This window comes from Callithrix jacchus, chromosome 18 (assembly GCF_049354715.1).
Source record: "Callithrix jacchus isolate 240 chromosome 18, calJac240_pri, whole genome shotgun sequence".
Lineage (NCBI taxonomy): Eukaryota > Metazoa > Chordata > Mammalia > Primates > Cebidae > Callithrix > Callithrix jacchus.
In genome coordinates, this window is record NC_133519.1 from 29346038 (window position 1) to 29370160 (window position 24123).

The window sequence follows — 24123 nt, forward strand, 5'->3', positions numbered from 1 at the left end:
TTCTCTCAGCAAAATGTTACAAATAAGTGAGAACATGCAAGGTTTGTCTTTCTGTGCCTGGCTTATTTCACTTAACATAGTGATCGCTAGTTCCATCCATTTTGTTGCAAAGGATTGGCTTTTATTCTTTTTTATGGCTTAATGGTACCCCATTGTGTATACGTACCATGTTTTCTTTACCATTCATCTGTTGATGGACCTTTAGATTGCTTACAATCTTGGCTATTGTGAATAGTGTTGTAAAAAAACATGCCAGTGCAGACATCTCTTCGATATACTAATTTCCTTTCTTTGGAGTATATGTGAATACCTAGCAGTAAGGTTGATGGATTGTATGTATGTTAGTTATAGTTTTAGTTTTTCTGAGGAACTTCCAAACTGTTTTTCATAGTGGTTGTGCTAATTTACATTCTCACCAACAATGTAGAAAGGTTCCCTTTTCTCTGCATCCTTGCCAGCAATTGTTATTGCCTGTCTTTTGGATAAAAGCCATTTTAATTGGGGTGATATGAGATATTGCAGTTTTGATTTGCATTCTCGGGATGATCAATGATGTTGAGCACCTTTTCATATACTGGTTTGCCATTTTGTATGTTTTTTGAGAAATGTCTATTCACATCTTTTGCCTATTATAAAAATAGGATTATTCGATTTTTTCCTGAGTTGTTAGAACTCCTTATATATTCTGATTATTAATCTCTCGTCAAATGGGTAGTTTTTTCCCATTCTGTGGGTTGTCTCTTCACTTTGTTGATTGTTTCCTTTGTGTGCAGAAGCTTTTTAACATGATAATTTTATTTGTCCATTTTGTCTTTGGTTGCTTGTGCTTATAGAGTATTACAGAAAAAAATCTTTGCCCAGACCAATATCCTGGAGAGTTTCCCAAATGTTTTCTTGCAGTCGTTTCATAGTTTGAGGTCTTATATTTAAGTCTTTAATTCAGTTTGATTTAATTTTTGTATATAGTGTGAGATGGGGTCTAGTTTCATTCTTCTGCATATGGATTTCCAGTTTTCCCAGCACCATTTATTGAAAGGACTATCCTTTCCCCAATGTATTCTTGGCACCTTTATCAAAAGTGAGTTCACTGTAGATGTATGGATTTATTTCTGGGTTCTCCATTCTGTTCCATTGGTGTTTGTGTCTGTTTTTAGGCTAGTCCTATGCTGTTTTGGTTACTATAGCTCTATAGTATGATTTAAAGTCAAGTAACGTGATTCCTTCAGTTTTTATGTTTTTGTTTTGCTCAGGATGTCTTTGGCTATTCTGGGTCTTTTCTGATTCCATATAAATTTTAGGATTGTTTATTCTATTTCTGTGAAGTATTTCATTGGTATTTTGATGGGGGTTGCATTGAATCTGTACATTGCTTTGGATAGTATGAACATTTTAACAATATTGATTCTTTCTATCTATGAACATGGAATGTCTTTCCATTTTTTGTGTCCTCTTCATCAGTTTCTTGCATCAGTCTTTTATAGTTTTTGTTATGGATATTTTTTACTTTTTGGGTGAAGTTTATCCCTAAGTATTTTATTTTCTTTGTATGTATTGTAAATTTGATGACTTTCTTGATTTCTTTTTCAGATTGTTCATTGTTGGCCTATAGAAATATTACTGATTTTTGAATGTCGATTTTATATCCTGCAATTTTACTGTATTTGTTTATCAGTTTTAATCGTTTTTTGGTGGATTCTTTACATTTTTCCAAATATAATAATATATCAACTGGCATCAAGGATAATTTTACTTCTTCTTTTCCAATTTGGATGCTCATTTTATTTTATTTTTCTTATTTGATTACTCTAGGTAAGACTTCCAACACTATGTTGAATAACAGTGGTAAAAGTGGGCATTCTTGTCTTATTCCAGATCTTAGAGGAAAGGCTTTCAGTTTTGGCTACACGACACCAGCTATGGGTCTGTCATGTATGGCTTTTGTTGTGTTGATATATGTTCCTACTGTACCCAGTTTTTGAGGGTTTTTACTTGAAGGGATATTAAATTTTAGCCTCAATTAAAATGATCCTATGGTTGGTGTCCTTCATTCTGTTGATATGATGTATCACATTAATTGATTTGCATTTGTTGAAACATCGTTTCATCCTTGGGATAAATCTCACTTGGTCATGATGATAGTCATGATGAATGATCTTTTAAATTTGTTGTTGAGTTCAGTGTGATAGCATTTTGTCGAGGATTTTTGCATCAATATTCATCAGGGAGATTGGCTTGTAGTTTTTTGGTTTTTGTTTTTTTATGTGTCTTTATCTGGTTTTGATATCAGGGTAATAATGGCTCTGTAAAATGTATTTGGAAGTATTTGTTCCTCCTCTATTTTTCAGAATAGTTTGAGTAGGAATGGTATTAGTTCTTCATTAAGTATTTGGTAAAATTTGGCATGAAGCTATTAGGTCTTGGGCTTTTCTTTGCTTGGAGACTTAGTTACAGCTTTGATCTCATTATTTGTTTATTCTTGGTTTATATTTGGTTTGTTCAGGTTTTGGATTTCTTTGTGGTTTAATCTTGTAGGTTGTATGTGTCTAGAACTTTATCCATTTATCTTAAGTTTTCCAATTTATTGGCATATATTTACTTATAGCAGCTTCTAATGATCTTTTGAATTTCTGTGGAATTGGTTGTAATGTCTTCTTTTTCACTTCTGATTTTTAAAATTTGGGCCTTTCTTTTTCTCTTAGTCTGGCTAATGATTTGCCAATTTTGTTTATCTTTCCAAAAAACCAACTTTTCACTTCAATGATCTTTTGAATTATTTTTTATTTCAATTAAATTACTTTTTGCTCTGATCTTTTTATTTTTTTCTACTAATTTTGGATTTGCTTTGCTCTTGCTTTTCTAATTCTTTAAGATATATTGTTAAAGTGTTTATTTGAAGGTTTCGTATTTTTTTAATAAAGGCACTTATTGCTATAAACTTTCCTCTTTGTACTGCTTTCACTGTGCCCATAGTTTTTGTATACTGTTTTTATTTTTATTTGTTTCAAGAATTTAAAAAATTTCCTCCTTATGAGTAATGTCTTCATTGACATACTGTTCATTCAGAAGCATATTGTTTAATTTCTATGTGCTGTATAGTTTCTAAAATTCCTCTTGTTATTGATTTCTAGCTTTATTCCACTGTGGTCAGAGAAAATGCTTCATATAATTTTAATTATAATTATATCAATTAATAAATTAATTTATTTTTTTGAAACTTGTTTTGTGGCCTAACATATGGTCTGTCTTTGAGAATTATCCATGTGCTGAGGAGAAAAAAAATGTGCATTGTGCAGTCATTGAATGAAATGATCTGTAAATATCTGGTAGATCCATTTGGTCTATAGTGCAGATTAAGTCCAATGTTTCTTTTTTGATGTTCTGTCTGGATGATCTGTCCAATGCTGAAAGAGGGGTGTTGAAGTCTCCACCTATTATTGTATTGGAGTCCATCTCTTTAGCTCTAATAATACTTGCTTTACATATCTGAGTGCTTCAGTGTTGGGTACATGTATATTCCCAGCTGTTATATCCTCTTTCTGAAGTGACCCCTCTATTGTTATATATGACCTTCTTTGTCTCTTTCATGGTTTTTTTCTTGAAATCGATTTTGTCTGATGTAAGTGTACTACTCCTGTACTTTTTAGATTTCTATTGGCATGGACTATCTTTTGTTATCCTTTTATTTTCCATCTATTTGTGTCTTTATAGGTGAAGTGTGTTTCTTATACATAACAGATAATTGGATCTTTGACTTTTATCTCTTCAACAACTCTATGTCTTTTGGTTGGAGAATTTAGTCCATTTACAGTAAGTGTTATTATTGACAAATAAGGATTTACTCCTGCCATTTTGTTGTTTGTTTTCTGGTTGTTGTGGTCTTCTCTTTCTTCTTTCCTTCCTTCCTGTCTTCCTTTTAGTGAAGGTGATTTTCTCTGGTAGTATGTTTTAATTTCTTGCTTTTTATTTTATGTGTCTCTGTTTTTTTTTAAATTGAGATAGAGTCTCTCTCTTGCCCAGGTTGGAGTGCAGTGGTGCAATCTTGGCCTACTGCGACCTCTGCCTCCTGGCTTCAAGTGATTCTCCTGCCTCAGCCTCCCTAGAGTTGGGATTACAGGCATGCGCCATCACTCCTGGCTAATTTTTGTATTGTTAGTGGCTGGTCTCAAACTCCTGACTTCAAGTGATCTGCCTGTCTTGATCTCTCAGAGTGCTGGGATTATAGATGTTAGCCACCACGCCCAGCTTTGTTGTATGTTTTTTGATTTGAGATTACCATAAGACTTTCAAATAGTATCTTAGAGTTCATTATTTCAGGCTGATGACAACTTAACATAGATTGTATAAACAAACAAGCGAAGATAAAAGAAATAAAAACTACACTTAATTTCCCCCCAACTTTTAACTTTTTTGTCATTTTTATTTATATCCTATTGTACTATCTATGTCTTGAAAATTATTATGTTTGATATGTTCATCTTTTAGTCTTTCTATTCAAAATATAAGTAGTTTACCCACCAGAATTACAGTGTTATAGTATGTTGTGGTTTTCTGTGTACCTTCTATTACCAGTGAGTTTTATATCTTCTGATGATTTCTTATTGCTCATTAACGTCCTTTTCTTTCAGATTGAAAAACTCCCTTTAGCATTTCCTCTAGCACAGGTGTAATGTTGATGAGATTCCTTAGCTTTCATTTGCCTGGGAAAGCCTTTATTCCTCTGATATGTTTGAAAGATATTTTCATGGATATACTGTTCTAGGGTAAAAGTTATTTTCCTTCAGCACGTTAAATATGTTATGCTACTCTCTCCTGGCCTGTATGGTTTCCACAGAAAGGCTGTTGCCGGATGTATTGGAGCTCCATTACATGTTATTTGTTTCTTTTCTCTTGCTACTTTTAGGATCTTTATCCTTATTTTTGGGAGTTTGATTATTAAATGCCTTGAGGTAGTCTCTTTGGACTAAAACTGCTTGGTATTCTATAATCTTCTAGTACTTAAATATTGATATATTTCTCTAGGTTTGGGAAGTTCTTTTTTTATTAATATGATTCCTTTGAATAAATTTTCTACCCTGATCTCTCTACCTCCTCTTTAAGGCCAGTTACTTTTAGATTTGCCCTTTTGAGGCTATTTTCTAGATCTTATAGGAGTGCTTCATTGTTTTATATATTTTTTTCTTTTGTCTCCTCTGACTGCATTTTCTTTTTCTTTTTCTTTTTTTTTTTTCTCTGACTACATTTTAAAATAACCTGTCTTCAGGCTTACTAGTTCTTTCTTCTGCTTGTTCAATTCTACTGTTAAGAGACTGTCATGCATTGTTTGGTATGTCAATTGCATTTTTTCAGCTCCAGAATTACTGCTTAATTCTTTTAAGTTGTTCCAAACTCTTTGCTAATTTTATCTGATAGGATTCTGATTTCTTTCTCTGTGTTACCTTGCATTTCTTTGAGTTACCTCAAAATAGTTATTTTGAATTCTCTGTCTGAAAGATCACATATCTCTTTCACACTGGGATTGGTCACTGGGGCATTATTTAGTTTGTTTGATGAGGTCCTGTTTTTCTGACTGATCTTCTTGCTTGTGGATGTTCATCACCATCTGAGCATTCAAGAGTTAGGTATTTATTATAGTTATCGCAGTCTGGGTTTGTTTGTACCTGTCCTTCTGGGGAAGGCTTTCTTACGTATTTGAAGGGATTTATTATGATCTAAGTTTTTGGTTACTTTAGCCATATCTGCATTAGGAGGCACCTGAGGCTCAGTAATGTGTGGCTCTTGCAGACTTGTAGAGCTACTGTCTTGGTGGTCTTGGGTAAGACCAGGGAAAAATGCCCTGGATTATCAGGCAGCAACTCTTCTTTTCTTACTTTCCCCTAAACAAATGGAGTCTCTCTTTCTCTGCACTGAGCTGCTTAGAGCTGGGGGAAAGGTGACACAAGCACCCATGTAGCTACCACCACTGGGACTGCCCTGGGTCAGATCTGAAGCCAGCATAGCACTGGGTCTTACCCAAGACCTGTGGTGACCAGTGCCTGGTTATTGCTTATATTCACTCAAGGCTTAATGGTCTACAATAAACAGTTGGCAAATACAACCAGGCTTGTGTCCTTCCCTTCATGGCAGCAAGGTCTCCTAGGCTCTGGGTGGGTCTGAAGATGCCATCTGGAAGTCAAGTCCTGGAGTCAAGAACCTTAGGAATCTACCTGGTGCTCTATTCTACTGCAGCTGAGCTGGCACCTGAGACATAAGACAAAGTCCTTCCTACTCTTCCCCTCCCTTTTCTTCCAGCAGAGTAGTCTCTCCCTGTGGCCACCACTGCCCAGGCCCACAGCAAGTACCACCTGGATACTGCTGATACTCAAGGCCCAAGGGCTCTACAGTCAGCCTGTGGTGAATTCTGTCAAGCATGGGCCCTCCCTTCAGGTCAGTAGGCTCGCTTCTGGTCCAGGCCCAGCCCAGAAATGCCCTCCAGGAGCCAAGGCTTGGAATCAGGGACCCCAGGATCCTGCTTGGTGTCCTTCCCCATTGTGGCTGAGCTGGTACCCAAGTTGCAAGGCAAAGTCCCATTTACTCTTCCCTCTCCTTTTGTCAAGCAGAAGGTATCTCTCCCCATAGTTACTACAGCTGGGGAATGTTCTGGGTCACCCCTGAAGCCAGCATGGCTCTGAGTCTCACCCAAGGTCCATGGTGAGTACTGTCTGGGTATCACTGCTGCTTATTCAGGACCCAAGTGCTCTTCAGTCAGCAGATGATGAATCCTGCCAGGACTGGGTCCTTCCCTTCAAGGCAGCTGGTTTTCTTCTGGCCCAGGGTATGTCTAGAAATGTCACCTTGGCGTTAGGACCTGGAAAGGGGACCTTGGGACTCTGCCTTGTGTCCTGTTCTACTGTGGCTGAGCTGGTATCCAAGTTGCAAGACAAAGTCTTATTCTCTTTTCCTTCTCTTCTCCTCAAGCAGAAGGAAGGAGTCTCTCCCAGAGCTGTAAACTGTGCTTTGTAGGTTGGGCAGGGGGTGGTGGCAAGCACTCTCATGGCCACTCAGGCTGGTGTCTCACTAGGTCCTGTGCATCCCAAGTCTACTGGCTCTGATCTCAGTACAGCACTAGGACTTGCCCAGGAATTGTAGCCCTCATGACCTAGATGACTTTTCAAGTTTATTTAGAACCCCATAGCACTTTAGCCTGTAGTGGTGGGGTCTGCTGGAACTCAGGTTCCAACTGCTGGGATGTGTGCTTCCCCCGGCCAGGGCTGGACTAAATGTTTCCTGCATGGGTGCTAGCTGAATTCTGCCCCATGTTGCTTCTCAATATGACAGGGAAGCATTGAACTATAGTGCCAAGTCCCACAATCACTGTGCTCTGCCTCCCTGAAGCGTACAGATTCTCTGTCTGCACCATGTGACTATTGCCAAGGGTATGGAGAAAGTGTGGTAAAGGCAGTTTGAGACTGTCTTTCCTACCTTCTTCAGTGCCTCTTTCCTTAGTATGATATTAAAATGAGGTCCTGTGATTGCTTATCTGATTTTCGGTTCTCGTGATGGTGCTTTTTTGTATGGGCAGTTGTTCAATTTGGTGTTTCTGTTGGGTGGGGTGGACACTGGAGGCTTCCATTTGACTGTCTTGCTCTGCTTCTTGCCTTTGTCTTGTCATCGTGTGTGTTTCCGTCCGTTCTTTCAGATGCAAGGCTGACTCTGAAAAAATATATTGCAAAAGTCTCTTTAGCCATCACTGACACTGAAAAGGGATCAGGGAAGCTCCTTAAGGAAGACAAGGTACTGTACTGTGATTATTGCTTGTTCTGACGTGTTTTGAGACTTTTGTCTTACAGTTTAATTTCTACACTGATGTTTTGTTTAAAAGGCAGATCGTGGGCCTTACTTCCTCCCTCCTCCCTCTTTCTTTTCTTCTGCCCTCCTACCTTCCCTTCTTTTCTTTATAAACTACTGATAGAGAATAGTCTGATCAAAATGAAAAGAAATAGTATTAAAGAGTGACATAGAGATGTAGTATCATACCGAGCAACATGTCTGAATCTTAGAAATGTAATATTGAGTGAAAAAAAAAACGAATCAAAGACTACATAGATTTTTATCAAGCTCAAAAACAAGCAATATCAAACTATATAATTTAGGGATACCTACATTTAGGAGTAAAACTATTTAAGAAGCCGAGCAAAGGGGTAAGCACAGATCATAGTTATTTCTTGAAGGCAGGCAAGAAGGTGGGATGGGGAGGGACAGAAGCTGCATAAATATTACTGGTAGTGTTCTGGTTCTTTTGTTGAGTAGTAGGGTCCAAAATAATAAAATGGAAATATTCATTTTATTATTTTGCTTCAAAGCTGAGATATACATTATATATTTTAGTATATATATATATATATATATACACACACACACACACACACACACACACACACACACACACATTGCATGTTCTTTAATGTATCAAATTTTCCAGAATGAGAAAAAAAGATACACAGCTATAAACATAGTAATTTTAAAGCCTACTTGCCACATATCTAAGTATTAGATCTAAGCATTCCCTGTGGAATAGTTTTATTGCTCTGAATATACATTTAACAAATACACTCAAGGTAACAGAAATGTGTTTTGATTTTAAATTATTTCCTATATTCTCAGGCAGGATGCTCTGAATTTCCTGTGACTTGTTATTAAGATGAAAAAGAATAGGTATTGCTAAAAGTGTAAGATATCACCAAATCTGAGCACTTGAGAAGTTACACATTGCACTTATGTCTTGTAGAGAACTCTACAAAATCTCTTGTGAAACAAACAAAATGCAGGCAAAATTCTATTAGAATAGCCTTTGAAGCTATCAGAGCTGCAAAACAAAATTTTTCTGGCACAAAGAAATAGTGCTTTGTCAAACTAGTTACTAAAAATTTTTTATTTTAATTTTTAAAAGTTTGATTATTTGAACTAGAAATTATGTATACATAGTAATAATTAGAAAAATTGAAATATCTAAAGCAAACATAATAGTTTTTCCTTTTCTATTTCTAAGCTTATTACCTACTCTGTGGTTCTGATAACGATTTTGTGTTAATTGTACCATGTTTTCTCTTTCACTTATATAATCATATGTATCTATACACATAATAGGAATTTTATGAAAGATTTTGTTTTTATAAAAGTGGGATCACACTTATATATATTATTCTATAATTTTATTTTTTTCTTCTTAATAAGATATTATGGACACCCCTCTAAGTCCACTTCCTTCTACATACTTCTGCATATACTACTGCTTATTATTTAACAATGTGGACAGGGCATACCACAAATGTATTTATTTAGCTTTATTGTTACAAACCATAGTACAATAAACATCTTAAATCAGACATGAGAAATTTGCTGCGTATGTACAATGAGATGATTTTACAATGCAAACTGAGAGGTTTTCAGTAAGGTGGAGCTTTTCTTGTATTTCTTGAACTTTTGTGAATCATTTGAGGGGGAATAAAATATCAGCATTGTCTTTTGAGTTGCATGCAACTCATACCATTCACCCATTCTTTTCTAGCCTTTGCAAGTACTTTTAGTCACAGGGCTTAATGAAAATAAAGAATTAGGGAGGAAGTATAGACTGGTGCCAGGCTTCATTACTCCTGATGATGAGTTTTATTGTGCTCATATTCCACTAATGTTAGAGCTGCGCTGTCCGATATAATAGATACTAGCAACATGTGACTATTCAAATTTGAATTATTTAAAATTAAATGAAATTGAAAATGTAGTTCCTTAGTCACCCTAGCCACATTTCTAGTGCCCAAATAGCTATTTGTATCTAATGGCTACTGTATTGGACAATGCAGGTATAGAATATTTCTATCATCACAGAAAGTTCTGTTGGACAGTGCTGGTTTAGAGATACTGTTGAGTTTTATTTTTCAATAAATAAGTGGAGAGTAAACCCTGGATTTCTGTCCCTAGAATACCATCCTCAGTGCATGCCGTGCAAAAAATGAGTGGTTGGAAACCCATGCAGAAGCTTCCATTAATGAGCTTTGCGAGCAGAGACAACAACTGGAAGAAATTGTGACTCCTATCCTCGCAAAAATGTCTACACCACGTAAGTTTTGGATAAAAGGTGGTTTAAATGTTAGAAGGGATGAAAATTAAATTCAACGTTATTTCTGAGATATTCTAATTTTAACAGTCTTCATTAAGTAGTTATTGTTAAAAGCACTAATCCATGATATAGTTCCCTAGTTTTATTATTTATTTTCAATATTAGCAACAACTAATAACTGAATTCTTCCTATAGGAAATGTCTAATACTAATTTTAATATTACCATCATTAGTCATTAAATTTTATGTGATTACTATGCTTTCACTTTGTTGTTTTTTTTGTTTTTTGTTTTTGTTTTTTTTAGGTAGAGTCTTGCTCTGTCACCCAGGCTGGAGTGCAGTGGTGTGATCGTAGCTTACTGCAGCCTCCAACTCTTGGGCTCAAGTGATCCTCCTGTGCCCTGAGTAGCTGGGACCACAGGCGGGCATCACCATGCCTGGCCAGTTTTAAAATTTTTTATGGAGATAGGGTCTTGCTATGTTGCTCAGGCTGGTCCTGAACTACTGGCTTCATGTAATCCTCCTGAAGTATTGGGATTACAGATGTGAGCCACCACACCAGGCCTGTCTTTGATTTTGATTCTCATCTAGGAAGGTATCTCTTCCTGGGAGATAGGGTGCCAGCATTTTATTTTATTTATTTTTATTTTTCTTCCCTTCAATATTTATTTTAAGTTCCAGGGTACATGTGCAAGATGTACAGGTTTGTTGCATAGGTAAACGTGTGCCATGGTGGTTTGCTGCTTTGGTAACCCACCACTTTGGTATTAAGTTCAGCATCCATTAGCTATTCTTCCTGATGCTCTCCTTCCCCTGTTGTTCCCCTCCATGTGTTTATGTGTTCTCACTGCTCAGGTCCCACTTGTGAGAACATTCAGTGTTTGGTTTTCTGTTTCTGCATTAGTTTGCTAAGGATAATGGCTTCCAGCTCCATCCATGTGTCTTAAAAAGATATAGTCTCATTCCTTTTTACAGCCGCATAGTATTCCATGGTATATATGTTCCACATTTTCTCTATCCAGTCTATCATTGATAGGCGCTTGAGTTGATTCCATGTTTTTGCTATTGTGAATTGTGCTATAATGAACATATCCATACGTGTATCTTTATAATAGAATGATTTATATTCCTTTGGGTATATACCCAGTAATGGGATTGCTGGGTCAAATGGTACCTCCACCTCTAGATTTTTGAGGAGTTGCCATACTGTCTTTCACAATGGTTAAATTAATTTACATTCCCACCAACAATGTATAAGCATTACTTTCTATCTACAACCTTGCCAGCATCAGTTGTTGCTGGACTTTTTAATAATTGCCATTCTGACTGGCATGAGATGATATGTCATTGTGTTTTTGATTTCTCAAATGATCAGTGTGTTGAGCTTTTTTTCATGTTTGTTTACTGGTCACATTTTTTTTCTTTTTTTTTTGAAATGGAGTCTCACTCTCGTTGCCCAGGCTGGAGTGCAATGGTCACTGTAACCTCTGCCTCCAGATGGAGTGCAGCGCTCACTTGGTTCTCTAGTTCTTTTAGTTGTGGTATTATGTCAATTTGAGATCTTTCTAGCTTTTTGATGTGGAATTTAGTGCTGTAAATCTCCCTCTTAACTCTGCTTTAGCTGCATCCCAGATATTCTGGTACATTGTCTCTTTGTTTTCATTAGTCTCAAAGAACTTCTTGATTTCTGCCTTAATTTCATCATTTATCCAGGAGTCATTCAGGAGCAGTTTGTTCAATTTCCATGTAGTTGTGTGGTTTTGAGTGATTTTCTTAGCATTGAGTTCTAATTTGATTCCACTGTGGTCTAAGAGACAGTTTGTTATGATTTCAGTTATTCTGCATACGTGATCAACTTTAGAGTAAGTGCCATGTGGTGATGAGAAGAATCTATATTCTGTTGTTTTGCGGTGAAGAGTTCTGTAGATATCTAGCAGGTGTGCTTGAGCCAGAGTTGAGTTCAGGTCCTGAATATTTTTGTTAATTTTCTGTATGGATTGTCTTTCTAATATTGTAATGGGGTGCTAAAGTCTTCCACTATTACTGTGTATGAATCTAAGTCTCTTTCTAGGTCTCTAAGAACTTGCTTTATGAATCTGGGTGCTCCTGTATTGTGTGAATATATATTTAGGACAGTTAACTCTTCTTGTTTCATTGATCCCTTTACTGTTATGTAATGCCCTTCTTTGCTTCTTTGCCTTTGTTTGTTTTTTGAGATGGAGTCTCGCTCTATCATCCAGGCTGGAGGGCAATGGCACGATCTCGGCTTACTTCAAACTTCACCTCCTGGGTTCAGGTGATTCTCCTGCCTCAGCCTGGAGTAGCTGAGATTACAGGTGCCCACTTCCACACCTGGCTAATTTTTGTACTTTTAGTAGAGACTGGATTTCACCATGTTGGCCAGGCCTGTCTTGAACTCCTGACCTCAGGTGATCCACCCACCTTAGCCTCTCAAAATATTGAGATTACAGGCATTAGCCACTGCACCTGGCCCCTTCTTTGTCTTTTTAAATCTTTGTTGGTTTAAAGTCTGTTTTGACAGAAACTAGGACCTGGCCTTTCTCTCTGGCTGCCCTTAACAGTTTTTCTTTCATTTAAATGACCTTGGAGAATCTGATGATTTTGTGTCTTGGGGTTGATCTTGTCATAGAGTATCTTACTGAGGTTCCCTGGATTTCCTGAAGTTGAATGTTGGCCTGTCTTGCTAGGTTGGGGAAGTTCTCCTGGATAATATCCTGAAGTATGTTTTCCAACTTGGTTTTGTTCTCCCCATCTCTTTCAGGTACCCCAATCAGTCATAGGTTTGATCTTTTTACATGGTCCCATATTTCTCAGAGGTTTTGCTCATTCCTTTTCATTCTTTTTTTTTTCTCTATTCTTCTCTGCCTGTCTTATTTCAAAAGATACCCTTCAAGCTCTGACATTTTTTCCTCTTCTTCATCTGTTCTTCTACTGATATTCGTGATTGCATTGTGAATTTCTTGTATTGTGGTTTTCAGCTCTGTCAGGTCAGTTATGCTCTTCTCTAAACTGGCTACTCTGGTTATCAGCTCCTGTATTGTTTTATCATGATTCTTAGCTTCTTTGCATTGTGTTACAATGTGTTCCTTTAGCTCAGTGAAGTTCATTATTACCCACCTTCTAAAGCCTACTTCCGTCATTTCATCCATCTCAGCCTCAGCCCAGTTCTGTGCCCTTGCTGGAGAGGTGTTGCAGTCACTTGTAGAAGAAGAGGTACTCTGGCTTTTTGAATTTTCGGCATTTTTGCATTGATTCTTTCTCATCTTTGTGGGCTTATCTAGCTCTGATTTTTGAGATTCTGACCTTTGAGTGCAGTTTTGTGGGGTCTTTTTTGTTGATGCTGCTGCTGTCCTTGCTTTTTGTTTGTTTTTCTTTTAAGAGTCAGAGCATTTTTCTGCAGGGCTGCTACAGTTTGCTGGGGGATGGCTTCAGCAAACTGGGAGTCGCCTCAGTGTTTCCTCTACCTGGAGATATCAGCAAGTGAAGACTTTGAAACAGCCAAGATGGCAGCCTGATCCTTTCTTTGGGAGCTTCGTCCCAGTGGGGTATTGACCTGTTGCCAGCCTGGACACTCCTATAGCAGGTATCTGAAGACCTGTGTTGGGAGGTCTCAGTCAGGAGGGATGCGGTAACACACCTGCTTAAAGAAGCAGTCTGGCTGCTTTCTGGTAGAGCAGGTGTGCTGCATTAGGGATAACACTTCCTTATCCAGACTCTCCAGAGCCAGCAGGCTGGAAAGGCTGTTAACTGAACTGCAGAGACATAGGTCATCCCTCCCCCCCAGGGGCTCCATCTTAAAAGAGATCAGAGTTATGGCTGTATAACCCAGGCTGGAGTTGCTGTAATTCCCACAGAGAGGCCCCACCCAGGGAGGTGGCATGGATTGGGGGGGGGGGGTCCCATCTAAAGACGCAATTTGGCCAAGACCTGGCATAGTAACTGTGCTTTATTGTGCGGGACGCTCCTCATCAGGATTTCTTCAACTCCCCGGAGCTGGGAGGCTAGAAATGGATGGCGGCTGCTTCTATCCCTGGGGACTCATCCATCTCAGACAGTCTCCAGCCTGTTGCACTGTCTGGCAGGAATTCCAAGGTGGTGGGTCTTAACTTGTGAAGTGCTGTGGAAGTGGGGCCCACAGAATGACTCTCTGTGTTTAGCCCTGTTCCTAGGGGAGTATATGAATGGATCTCCTGCCTTGCTGGGATTCCTGGGGCCAGAGTATGTAAAACTCCTGGATCTCTGTGTGAGCCTGAGTGTCTGCTTTGCCAAGATTCCACACAGGTCTGTGTATCGGCCCCAGGGCTCTGGTGGCATGGGCTCATGAGGAGATCTCCTGACTGGTGGGTTACAAAGATCAGTGGGAGAAGTATGATTTCTTAGGCGTGGTCACACAATCACTCACTGCTTCCCTTGGCTGGGGGTGGGGGTTCCTTTGGCTTTGTGCCACTCTGGGGGTGGGCTGATGCCCCACTCTGCTTTTCTTCATTCTTTGTGGGTCGTGCCATTTGCCTAGTCAGTGCCAATGCAATAACGTGGATATTTCATTTGAAGGTGCTGAATTCACTCACTGTTTTTTTTCTTTTCCGTGAGAGCTGTGGACTGTGGCTACTTTAACTGGCCATCTTAGTTACTCCTGGCAGCATTTTAAAAAGCAGTTTAAGTATTATCATTCTATATTTGGGGGAAAACCTACTGTGGGAATACTATCCTAAGAATCAAAAGGTGAACATATTAGAATCTTGGTGGCAGGCACACCCCTAAAATTTTTTTTTTTTTTTTTGTGACAGAGTTTTGCTCTTGTTACCCAGGCTGGAGTGCAATGGTATGATCTCGGCTCAATTTAACCTCAGCCTCCTGGGTCCAGGCAATTCTCCTGCCTCAGCCTCCTAAGTAACTGGGATTACAGGCACGTGCCACCATGCCCAGCTAATTTTTTGTATTTTTAATAGAGACGGGGTTTCACCATGTTAACCAGGATGGTCTCGATCTCTTGACCTCATGATCCACCCGCCTTGGCCTCCCAAAGTGCTGGGATTACAGGCTTGAGCCACCGCGCCCAGCCACCCCTAACATTTTTTTTTAAATAAAATTAAGATCTAATTCTCACACCATAAAATTAAACATTTTAAAGAGTACAATTCAGTGGTTTCCGGTATATTCACAAAGTTGTGTAATTATCATCATTATCTATCTTTAGAATTTTACCTCTCTGAAAAGAAACCCTATAGCTATTAGCAGTCTTTCCTTGTTCCTTCCTTCCTTCCTTCCTTTTTTACTTCCTCTCTCTCTCTCTTTTCTTTCTTTCATTTTGAGACATGTTCTCACTTTGTTGCCCAGGCTGCAGTGCAGTGGCACAGTTATGGCTCACTGCAGCCTCACCCTCATGGGGCCCAAGCAACCCTCCCACCTCAGCCTCCCAAGGAGCTGGGAGCACAGAGGTATGCCACCACACCTGGCTAATTTTTCTATATTTTCTAGAGACAGGGTTTTGTCATATTGCCCAGGCTGATCTCAAATTCTTGGGCTCAAGTGATCTGTTTTCCTCAGCCTCCCAAAGTGCTGGGATTACAGGTGTGAGCCACTATACCTGGGCTTGCCATCTTTAAATTGGGTTGTCTTTTTATTTTTTAGTTGTATGAGTTCTTTATATATTCTGAATACAAGTCTCCCATTAGAAATATGATTCTGTTTTCTTCCATTCTATGGATTGCCTTTTTATTTTCTTAATTATGTTTTGAAACAGAAAAAGCTTTATTTGGATTGAGTTCAATTTATCTGTTTTTCCTTTGTTGCTTCTGCTTTCTGTGTCATATCTAAGAAAACCATTGCCAGTCTAAGGTCACCAAGATTTAATTCTATGTTTTCTTCGAAGATTTTGTAGTGTTAGCACTAATATTTAGTTCTGTGATCTTTTTTGATACATATATATATGTGTGTGTGTCTGTATATATATACTATACATATATATAGTATGTATATATATATCTATACAGACACACACACATATATATATCTCACATATATATGTATAGTATATATAGAGTATGAGATAGGGTTCCAATTTAATTCTTTTGAATCTGTTTCCTTTTAGGTCAAGTGAAAAGTGCCAAATCTATAACAAGCAATGATCAGAAGAGAAGTCAAGATGATACCTTCCACTGAACATATGCTTTGTAAAAGGCCACATTTTCTTCTAGTATCTGAAAGACAAACCTATTCATGCCATTTCAGATTGAGATAATATACGTGGGTTTAAGTATTTAAGTACAACATTACATCACCCTCGTTTTGTTTGACCTATTCAGCATGCTTACGTCCAGACTCTCTGGCCTTGCCTCTGCTCCTCCAAGCACAGCCCCATGTGAGTTTCACGTGCTCCTTCAGGAAAGCACTTGGGCATAAATTACCTGCAAAGACCACGTGGAGGCTTTAATAACTACTCAGAGAATCTAATAATTTTCTGTGTAACGGAGGCATTCCATATAAAAGGACATACTTGGCTGTTTCCAGAGGAAAAAAAATGTTCTCCCTCTCTAAAAAGGAAATCTTAGGGAATGACACTTGGAGCAAGGAAATATTAAGACTTGGATTAGAAGCCTCTGGGTACAACCATCACTTTTTATGACCAAAATAAAATTTACCTATGAGGTGGGACTTTACCTCTGAGTAAACCCCCTCTTTATCTTTGACCTCCATCTATAAATTAATAAACACAAATCTGTATAGTTTTATATTTAGAAGAGTTCTCCTATTCTATAAGGCTGACAATACAGATATTGTAACTGAACTGAAGGCCATTTCCGCTCCCATTCTGTTTCATATTTCCTAGGTTTTAAATACTATAGTCGGTTTCATATTGGTCGTTTGGAAAGCCTTTTATCTAGTTTATTTAATCAAGCATCTCAACCTTCTCTTACATGTAACTTTATGGAAAATTTTTATAGAAAAGAAAATGGTTTTTAAAAAGCACTTATTCTTTGTTCTTACGACTTTCTCCTCTTTGTCTTGTCCTGAAAGCTAGTTTTCTTTTATGGGGAGAAGGAAAAGAAATGAGTAATTCAGTAATATTTTATCAGTTGACATTTACTTAATTTTTAAGATAACCCTGTTTTAAATGTCTCCCAAATTTTAAAGTTTTTAATCTTTTTAATGTATGAACAATTCAGTTTTAATTTTTTAAAGCAAAAGAACACTGTAATAACTCTCACACACGTTTTTGGCCGACCCAGTGGGTGTTTATGGAGCAGTACAAAGAAGGTCTGTGTTTGCTCTTTTTTCTTTTTTCCTTCCTTCTCCCTTCTCCCTTCTCCCTTCCCCTTCTCCCTCCCCTTCCCCTTCTCCCTCCCCTTCCCCTTCCCCTCCCCCTCCCCTCCCTTTCCTTCCCTCTCCTCCTCCTCCCCTTTCTTCCTCTTTCTGTCTCTCTCCCACCTACCCCCTTTCTTGACTGGGTCTTCCTTTGTTGCCCAGGAGCTGTTGTGATCATAGCTCACTGTAATCTCTAACTCCTGCACTCAAGTGATCTTCCCACCATGACTGGCTAATTAAATAATAAACATTTGAAAGCTGGGTGCTAGCTCACACCTGTAATCCTAGCACTTTGGGAGGCTGAAGCAGGTGGATCTACCTGAGGTCAGGGGTTCGAGACCAGCTTGGCCAACATGGTGAAACCCTATCTCTACTAAAAATACAAAAATTAGCTGTATGTGGTGGCATGTACCTGTAATCCCAGTGATTTGTGAGGCTAAGGCAGGAGAATCACTTGAGCCCAGGAGGCAAAGGCTGTAGTGAGCTGAGATCACATCACTGTACTACAGCCTGGGTGACAGAGCAAAACTCCATCTCAAAAATAAATATAAATAAATAAATAAACATTTTGCAGAAATAGAGTCTTGCTACATTTCCCAGGCTAGTCTTTGAGCTCCTGGCCTGAAACATTCATTTTGACTTGGCCTCCTGAAGTCCTGGGATTACAAGTGTGAATCAATATGCCTTGCCCATTTTCTTAATCAGTATATTATGAGAAGACCAGTGTTCTTAAGCACTGCGATAATTTAGGAAAAGTCCAGGTACCACTTCCGTCATTTCTACTCTAACTCCACATTTTCTAGCTTGGATTTTGAATACGACATTACTTTCCAGGTGTATGTTCCTGATTAGGGAGCAGTTCCTGAATCTTACTTCAGAGATTCCTAAATTAGACCAAGGCATTTCTGGATAAAATAAATCTATTCCCTCTTTATTCATCTTTGAATCCTTATCCTTAAATGTTTTATAGCTTTTGATACATTCGCTGATGCTGTTTTTAAACTCCTTGTGTTGGCACCTTTATACCAGTTATGATTCCTCTACTCTCTTAAAACTGCTTTTCTAACTCCTTCATCAGTTACTCGTCTTCATCTTGCCCTCAGTTGTGGGAATTTCTCAAAATTCAATCCTAACCCTTAGCAAAGCAATCTGTAATTCTCTATTCCATGACCTTTCCTGTCACGAGTATTATGAAGAATGAGTCCTTCCCTCTTTAGAGCACCCATAGTCCTAATAGCCTCACACTATATCCTACTTAATTGTTCACAAGTTTATCTTTCCATGTGAATTGTAAGCTTTTTGAGTGTAGAGACTTTGTCTTGTTCTTTCTTATACCTAAAAAGTTTGTAAGATAGTAAGTTAGTAAATCATTGAATGAATTATCTTTTAGTGATACCTTGTACATAGAACTCATCGCCTCTTCATTAATTTATAGAGCTTGTTCACCTTTATAAAAATGACTTCCCACACTTATCTCCACATCTTGCCCCATTTTAATTCCTACTCCTCTAGCAGATAAGCCACATATACATTCAACATTGTAATTCTATGCCTAATTTCTCCTCTGACCTTCTATCTTCTAAGACTTCACCTTGAATGTCACTTTACTTTTTAGCATGTGAGCCCAGTGATTACCAACAGATTCCTCAATCTCATGTCAAAGATTCCTTTGATGTGAGAACCTGAACATTTACTTATATCTATAGATTTGCAATTTTAGTCCATTTTGAGAGATATAGTATCTCTTGTTACATACTGTTGCAATGAATTATATTCATAGGAGAGTTTAAATGCCCTTTTGCTTTGAGTTTGAGCATAGGTAGCTGCATACATAGGTAGCTGCATACATAGGTAGCTGCATGGCTTTTTTTGAACATCCACAAAATAATTACTATCCGAAGTGCATACTAATAAATCAATAAAGCCTCCACATTATTTGGGAAGTAGTCAATTGAAGGCTAAATTCAATGTTATGATAACTTTCAGACAGTAGTTCTTTAGACTTTCGTATTTAATTGACCAGAAAAAAAGGAATGGCCACGTATCCCTTCTCATATGCTCTTCTTACAATATGGTCATGACATTCCTCGCATAGAGAGGTGTGTCTCTGTTCTTTCCTCTTGAATCTGGGCAGGCTTGTCGCTACAGTGGAAATGATTCTGTGTGATTTGAGGCTGGATCATAAAAGGTGATGAGTTCTTAGCCTAACTAGAGGAAATGCTTTCTCTTGAGATGCTCACTTTTGGAAACCAGCCTGTAGAGAGATCCAAGGGGAGGAACTGAGACTCCAGCCCACAGCCTTGGCTGAGCTCTGGCCTGCAGTCATCCCCAACTTGCCAGCCATATGAGTGAGCCATCTCAGAGCAGATCCTCCAGTCAAGCCCGCCCAGCTGATGCTGTATGGAGTGGAGACAAGCCTTCTGTGCTGAGCCCTGCAAAAAATTGCAGATTTGTGAATGAAATAAATGATTGTTGTTGTTTTAAGCTACTCAGTTTTGTGTTTGTTTGTTACTCGGCAATATTCACAAATTTTACAACTTGGAAGTGAGAAATTGACATAACAAAACCTAAAATATACGGCATTGTCTTTGGGACTGGATAGGCAGAGGCCAGAAAGGCCTGGAAGAAGGTGTGGGTGAAAGCTACCGCCCTTCAAGTGAGGAAGGAGACCCAGGCGTCTGAGATCAACTTCCCCTTTGACTATCACACTGCATTTCAATAGAAGAAAAGGCTGACCGACTGGTGCCGCCTGTTTCACCTTCCTGTAGGTGGCAGGCGTGGTCTTGGGGAAACTCTCCGGAAGACACTGCTTTTACTTAAAACAAGATCAAACCCGAAACCTTTTCACAAATGCATCCTAAAACTGTAAACCGGAACCCTTTCATATGTGATTCCTGAAGCTGTAAACCGGAACCCCTTCATATGTGATTCCTGAAACTGTAAACCGGAACCCTTTCATATGTGATTCCTGAAACTGTAAACCGGAACCCTTTCATATGTGATTCCTGAAACTGTAAACCGGAACCCCTTCATATGTGATTCCTGAAACTGTAAACCGGAACCCTTTCATATGTGATTCCTGAAACTGTAAACCGGAACCCTTTCATATGTGATTCCTGAAACTGTAAACCGGAACCCCTTCATATGTGATTCCTGAAACTGTAAACCGGAACCCCTTCATATGTGATTCCTGAAACCGTAAACCGGAACCCTTTTCATATGTGATTTCTAAGACTGTAAACCCAAGATTCTTCCACATGTAATATCTAAAGTATAAGCCTATATAAAGGCGGAATCTTCCTTTGTTAGATAAGCTGAGCTTTGGACAAATTATCGCTCAGGCTCCTTCCTTCTCCATTCGGTGTTCTAGAGATTTCCCGTGGCTGCTCCTGCTACAAAAGTATAGTATTAGCAGAAGCCCTAGGACCCTCTAAGGAGGCTACTGGTGAGTTTATAGTAAAGAGAAGAAAATGTTACCAGAAGCTGGAGAAAAGGGGCCCTTGTTAGGTGATGGTGGGCAAGTTTGGCCACATTTTGTCTATTTAATGAACTTCAATGACCCTGCTAAGGATATTTCCAGACGGAGTGTTCAAATACCACCTGGCTTCTACTAAAAGAAAGAAACTGAGAAGGAACATTTCAGCTTTCAAATAAAATTTAGAAGATACATAAAAGAGCCAGTGCTCACTGGCTTTCAAAATAAAATTGCTTTTCAATCCTATCCTTTCTAGAGGGCAAAAAGTTCTCCACCTAAGAAATGGTTTCTGGGAAAAGATGAAATCCATGGTAGAATTATAAAGTCATTTGTTAAGAACTCGGAAATGTCTAAGGTGGTGCCTCATAGAACCTTTCAGACTTGAGGTGGGCTTTCTCCATACAGCTGGGAAGGTGGCCTCTAGCTGCTCTGGGCAGTCAGCATCACAACTAAACCCAAGTGGTGAGAGAACAGCTGTCTCCCAATAATGGAATATACCAACCTAGGGAACGATCTGATTGGTGCTGTCTGAGTCCGTGACCCCTCCTGAACCAATCATAATGTTAGGGGATGGGAAACTGACTAACCCTCCTATGTTATGTGTCTATCTCAGTTAAATAGTATTATCTCTTATCAGAAGATGGAGGTGGGAGAAAATACACTGGGCAGCCTCTCAGCACTCAACTTCACAAATTTACCAGCATCTCCTCTAGTTGGATTTATTTAAAAAATGGTGAAATATAACTTTATTATTATCATAATTTTTTTTAAAGCTCTATGGGAAAGGTTGTAATGTAGAGAAATTTGGTCATCTCTATATTTTAGTTATGTGCTTTCTTTAGCTTTCAGAACTATGTGTAAGCTAGCTGACTTCTTATGGATTTCCTCCAAGTTTTCCTGAAGTATAAGGATTTTTCTAAAGGACGTGGGAAATCTGAACTTCAAGGAGTCTTAACTGCTTGGGTTAGGTGAACCAAATGAGCCTGAGGGGACAGCAGTTAGGATAGGAACTAAATGGTACCTGGAAGGGCATTACTGAAATTGATCTGAGGCAGTGCTGAGATCAGTTTGACTAAAGAGAGTCAAACTTAATTCTGAGAGGAATCAAGGTGACAGCCAGTATTGAAGATGAGAGTGGGAGGGTAGTGAACTTGGTAATGAGGTGAGTTAAGTAAAGGCAGAAGAGGTAAAAGTAAGAAATGGATCCCGCCGGGCGCAGTGGCTCAAGCCTGTAATCCCAGCACTTTGGGAGGCCGAGGCGGGTGGATCACGAGGTCAAGAGATCGAGACCATCCTGGTCAACATGGTGAAACCCTGTCTCTACTAAAAATACAAAAAATTAGCTGGGCACGGTGGTACGTGCCTGTAATCCCAGCTACTCGGGAGGCTGAGGCAGGAGAATTGCCCGAACCTAGGAGGTGGAGGTTGCGGTGAACCGAGATCGTGCCATTGCACTCCAGCCTGGGTAACAAGAGCAAAACTCTGTCAAAAAAAGAAAAGAATCTCTTAGGAGAGGGCCTGTGAATGAGACAATTTTTTTAAACATGGTACTTGGCATTATAGTAGGGATGGGCCCAGGGGCTTAAAAGAACCACACCAGTTTGTACAAAAAAGGAATTCATAAAGAATATTTTAGGAGTTAGTATGTGGGCACCAATGTTGCTTGTCACAGTCGTAGAGCTGTTAACTTTAATTCTGTTTAGTCTCAAGTAGGAATTGATACTCACTTGTCAGAGGTTTCTTGATACATAGTGAAGGAGTAATCTTACTGCTATGATGTTCACTTTGGTGCCCTCTGGAAGATGATGTGCAGCAAACTTGATGAATGTGGCACAGGAATGAGAGAGAATTTGTCACCAAACAACCCTTCCTTGTAAGTAACCCACAAATTGATGATGATTATTCATTTGTTTAATATTTGTAATGTATTTGTTTTTAGTGATTAGATTTGAGGCAAGAAGTATGTAAGTTCAGCATCATGGAATTTGGGATGCATTTGTCATTGCATGAAGAATGGGTGATATTCTTTCTTCATATTAAGGACCAGAAACCAATGATAAATAGGAGTTAGGAAAATGAGAGTGAGCAACACTGAAAAGGAAGGAAAGGTAGAAAAAGAAAATGAAACAGGAGGACTAAAAGATAACTAGAGAGGAGACAAGACTGTGTTGAAGAGGGGGTTGAGCCAGATAATGTTGGCATAACAAATATAGAGTATATTAAAAATATAGAAGATTCTGTCTACATTAATATCTTTGACCATTTCAGCTATTATGTCAGAAAAAAAAAGTCAGTTAAGACAGTTGTGGGTGCCTACCTAGCTTGAGCATTAAGATATGAAAGCATCCCCAGAACCAGATCACTTGGCTTGTTCTGGATTGGGGGTTGGGATAATGTGGGCATCCAATCAGAATGAAAGCAGGTTGGCAAGAAGCCAATGGGAAGTAGGCATGGAAATAGACTTTGGCGTGATATCAGTTGGTAGTACTATCCCTGGCAAACAGACACAGAGCTGTGCATTGTTCTTTGGGATTTTGAGAGTCTTCATCTCAATTTCAACTTTGAACTAGCTTAATCTTGGAGGAACATATCTCTGATCTGGGTAATTTGGAGAAGAACTTAACTTGAGGGTCATTAACACGTGAGGATAGCAGGGGTTGAAGACGCTAAGGACCTGAAGGGCTACTGGAGGGACTGGTGAAGGCATTTGAAAATGTAGCATTTTGAATCTCTTTCTGGTCCATCCTCTGCTTCATACCAGAATCATTGTGACCTGTAGACCAAACGAGTAAAACAAGGGACCAAAGATAAGCCTTAAATATTATTGGAGGTACTCTAGAATTTTTAGGTTAAAGCTAGCTGCAAGAAAAAATAAAACAGAACAAATTTTTCTCAAGACCACTACATAGATTTGCACAGGGTACATCCTAACAGAGCACCAATTGAGGTGGGGGACTGAGGCTGAAATCCAGCCTGGTAGTCACATCTCAAGCTGTGTGCCCTGTTATCAGGCTTCATTGCACTGCGGAAGGGGGCCTTTCTCTAATTCACTCAAAGGCATCATATGATCAATGCTCAATCTTGGTCTTTTCCTTTATTTTTAGGTTATTTACCCTTATCCTCACTCCAAAACCTTAACTGGTGCACTCAACTTGATTTTGTTTCCCATTCACCATTTTTTTATTTGAAGGGTGCAGAGAGAAGAAAAAGAGATATTGGGGCTGGAGTG

The 24123-nt window shown here is 38.8% G+C and overlaps 1 protein-coding gene and 1 long non-coding RNA gene across 6 annotated transcripts in view; one reads left to right on the plus strand and one right to left on the minus strand.

Moving 5' to 3' along the window:
* ANKRD45 (ankyrin repeat domain 45) overlaps positions 1-19907 on the plus strand; it is a 56482-nt gene extending 36575 nt beyond the window's left edge. For 2 of the 5 annotated variants that reach the window (XM_078356280.1, XM_078356281.1), the window contains 4 exons: positions 7676-7770; positions 9955-10093; positions 13515-13697; positions 14272-14287. In XM_078356280.1, the coding sequence (XP_078212406.1) occupies positions 7676-7770; positions 9955-10093; positions 13515-13666 (386 nt within the window). In that variant the 3' untranslated portion in view covers positions 13667-13697; positions 14272-14287. Of the gene's footprint in view, positions 1-7675; positions 7771-9954; positions 10094-13514; positions 13698-14271; positions 14288-16205 lie in introns of those variants that run through there. The other 3 variants (XM_008985005.5, XM_078356282.1, XM_078356279.1) reach the window with 2 other exon arrangements.
* Positions 19712-23255, minus strand: LOC118149198 (uncharacterized). The gene is made up of 3 exons (XR_004736508.3): positions 23212-23255; positions 22622-22711; positions 19712-19851 (listed from the first exon to the last, which is right to left on the minus strand). It is a non-coding gene; the product is annotated as an uncharacterized LOC118149198 (long non-coding RNA).
* Between the last annotated feature and the right edge of the window lie 868 nt (positions 23256-24123).